Source organism: Egretta garzetta, unplaced genomic scaffold (genome assembly GCF_000687185.1).
Source record: "Egretta garzetta isolate BGI_Z169 unplaced genomic scaffold, ASM68718v1 scaffold34, whole genome shotgun sequence".
Taxonomy (NCBI): Eukaryota; Metazoa; Chordata; class Aves; order Pelecaniformes; family Ardeidae; genus Egretta; species Egretta garzetta.
In genome coordinates this window covers 3,114,988-3,117,900 of record NW_009259586.1, presented here as the reverse complement: position 1 = coordinate 3,117,900, position 2,913 = coordinate 3,114,988, and the positions used below count along the sequence as shown (strand labels likewise).

At 55.5% G+C, this 2,913-nt stretch overlaps 1 protein-coding gene across 1 annotated transcript in view; it reads left to right on the top strand.

The window, feature by feature from the left end:
* MGAT5B (alpha-1,6-mannosylglycoprotein 6-beta-N-acetylglucosaminyltransferase B) overlaps positions 1 to 2,913 on the top strand; it is a 71,499-nt gene that overhangs the window by 40,938 nt on the left and 27,648 nt on the right. Inside the window, exons 9-10 of the mRNA XM_009637741.2 lie at positions 27 to 191; positions 866 to 1,035. Coding sequence (XP_009636036.1) covers positions 27 to 191; positions 866 to 1,035 — 335 coding nt within the window. The remainder of the gene's footprint in view (positions 1 to 26; positions 192 to 865; positions 1,036 to 2,913) is intronic.

Genomic DNA, 2,913 nt, shown 5'->3' with positions numbered 1-2,913 from the left:
AAATGCAGAGCCAGCTCCTTCCCTAGGCAGCTTTCCGGAATGACTTTGCTCACCTCCTGGACCTAATCGGCACGGGCAAGGAGTCCCTCAGCTTCATGAAGAAGAGGATCCGGCACTTGGCCCAGCAGTGGCTGCGGGCAGCTCGGCGCCTCAAGCAGAAGCTGAAGGGCCGGCAAAGGGACCAGAAACACGTACGAGCAAATTGCATGGGGGTGATCGCAGTGGGGAGATGGAAAAGCTGAGCCCTTGGGGACACGGGTAGCGGAGACAGCTGGGATGTGAGTGGGCTGGGAGGAAAATTTATTTCTGGAAGCACATGGGTCTGCAGGGTTGGGTCTGTGGTCTGTGGGCACACTCTGCATGCATTCAGGACATTGCAGGACCGGCGTTGCTGAACCATGGGGTGAATTTTGGAGACGGGTCCTGGTGGGCAGGAGACGATGTCCAGCCAGCAGACCATTGCCTGCAGCGGGCAGGGACCTTGGCACGTCTGCTCCACGGAGATGCCAAGGTTGCTGGCCCTCCTGTTCATGTTTTTGCAGTTCCCTGCCCTTTGGTCCCTGTGTGCCGGGAGATCTGGCTCTGGTCCGTTGATGGACCATGATGTACATCAGGAACATGGGCCTGGTCCCAAGATACAGAGCACCGGTCGATGGGAGCTGGTCGCCTCTGACTATTGGGTCTTTGCTAATTGGACATAGATCACTTGTCTTTACATCCAAATGATTTCCCTGAGTAGTTACAGCCTGCAAAAGGAGCTGGAGGGAATCGGGGACCATAAGTCATTTTGGCCTGGAAAACCCAACTTGTCCCTTTCCACCAGCACCACCCCTCCCAACACTGACCCCTCTCCTTGTCTCTCCAGATCTTGATCCATATTGGCTTCCTGACGGAGGAGTCGGGGGATGTTTTCAGTCCACGGGTGCTGAAGGGGGGCCCACTGGGTGAGATGGTGCAGTGGGCTGACATCCTGGCTGCCCTCTTCCTCCTGGGACACAGCCTGAGGGTCACAGTCTCCCTGAAGGACCTGCAGAGGTGGGTGCTGCGGTGCTGCGGGTGCATGGTCCTTGCTAATTGGACATAGATCACTTGTCTTTACATCCAAATGATTTCCCTGAGTAGTTACAGCCTGCAAAAGGAGCTGGAGGGAATCGGGGACCATAAGTCATTTTGGCCTGGAAAACCCAACTTGTCCCTTTCCACCAGCACCACCCCTCCCAACACTGACCCCTCTCCTTGTCTCTCCAGATCTTGATCCATATTGGCTTCCTGACGGAGGAGTCGGGGGATGTTTTCAGTCCACGGGTGCTGAAGGGGGGCCCACTGGGTGAGATGGTGCAGTGGGCTGACATCCTGGCTGCCCTCTTCCTCCTGGGACACAGCCTGAGGGTCACAGTCTCCCTGAAGGACCTGCAGAGGTGGGTGCTGCGGTGCTGCGGGTGCATGGTCCTCCCCCAAGAGGATCTGCTCCCCGCACACGTGTGGGTTTTGCATCACGGTTTTGTGTGAAAGCTCGAGGTCTGCAAAGGCTCGGGGGTGGCTTATCCCCACCTGCGTCTCGGGCAGTGCTGGCGCAGGTGTTGAGTGGGTGCAAACCACCAGCTTTGCGGCTGGGATCAATCCCATCCCTTCTGCATCCCAGGAAAGCGAGGAGGACTGGTACAAACCAAGGCTTTGCAGCAGGGCTTTGCATGGGGCTGGTGTGGAGATGTCCGGGGCGAGGTTCTGCCCTGTGGTCCTGGCGCTGGATCTGAGCAGCATTAATCCCTTGCTGTCAGCGCACAGCATCACCCGTGTCCCCTGGTGCCTGCCTAGGGCTGCGTCTGGGAAAGGCTCCCATTTACCCCCTGCTCCCCAGGGATGCTCTCTGTGGGCCTGGTGGCCGTGTGGCTGCAGGATGCAGGTGTCCTGCAGGTTGCTGGCTCTTCCCACCTTGCATGGCTGAGCTCAGCCCCCATGGCTTCGCCGGCGTTGTTTGAGCAGTGACTCTGCTCTCTTCCTCCCTCCCTCCCTCCCTCCCTGCTCTGCCACGAGGCAGGCGGCTGGGGTGGCTGCCAAAAATAACACACATCCCTTGCAGGGGGGTGGCAGCCACCGAGGAGTCCCTCCTCAGGGGGTGCTGGTTGTGTCCTTGAGACCTGTGGGGGAGTTTGCCGCTGCTGGGGCACTTGCCACAGAGGGATGGGCTTTTTCTGCTATGGGATATGGGGTGATGCAGGGTGAGAGTGTGCAAGCAGCTACGCTGGGTCACCCTACAAGTGTCTCTAGGTAGCACCCTGTCTCCAAGAGGGACCAGTATTAGATGGAAAAAGTAAGAGGGAGAAGATGACCATGTGCCACATTCCTCTCTGCTGATGCAGTTCTGTTATTACCGGGCTGATGCTGCTGCCTCCTGTAACCTCTCAAGGTTTCTCACCTCCTATGAGACATCTTGAGTGGAGGGCAAGTGCCAGGGAAAATGCAAATTTGGGGGCGTTATAAATTGAGAAAAGCCTGAAGCTGCTTTGGGGACTGAGCAGGTTTTGGGCGATGCTAAGCTGGCATCGGCTGCATAATGAGCCATGCTGAAAAGGGAGTGAAAAAACCCAACAACCCTGGGAAAAAAAAACAACAAAAAACCCCAACCCAGCCCCTGCAGCATTGAGAATTAATGAATGGAATTAGCTCCTGACCAATTAACTCAAAAAGGCAAAAAAAAAAAAAAAAAAAAAAAAAAATTCCTGTTCCTAATGCAGAAGGCAGCAGCTTCTCAAAGAAGCGGGTGTGCATCACGGTGATCTCAGCGTGGTGTGCTGAGCTAAACTGACGTGCTAAATAACATCCCTGTACTCAAGGATGAAAGAAGTTAATGGCTGGGAGGGTTGTGTTGTTGTTGTGTGTTTCTTGTTTGTGCTTTTAAATGAAGAGCCTCAC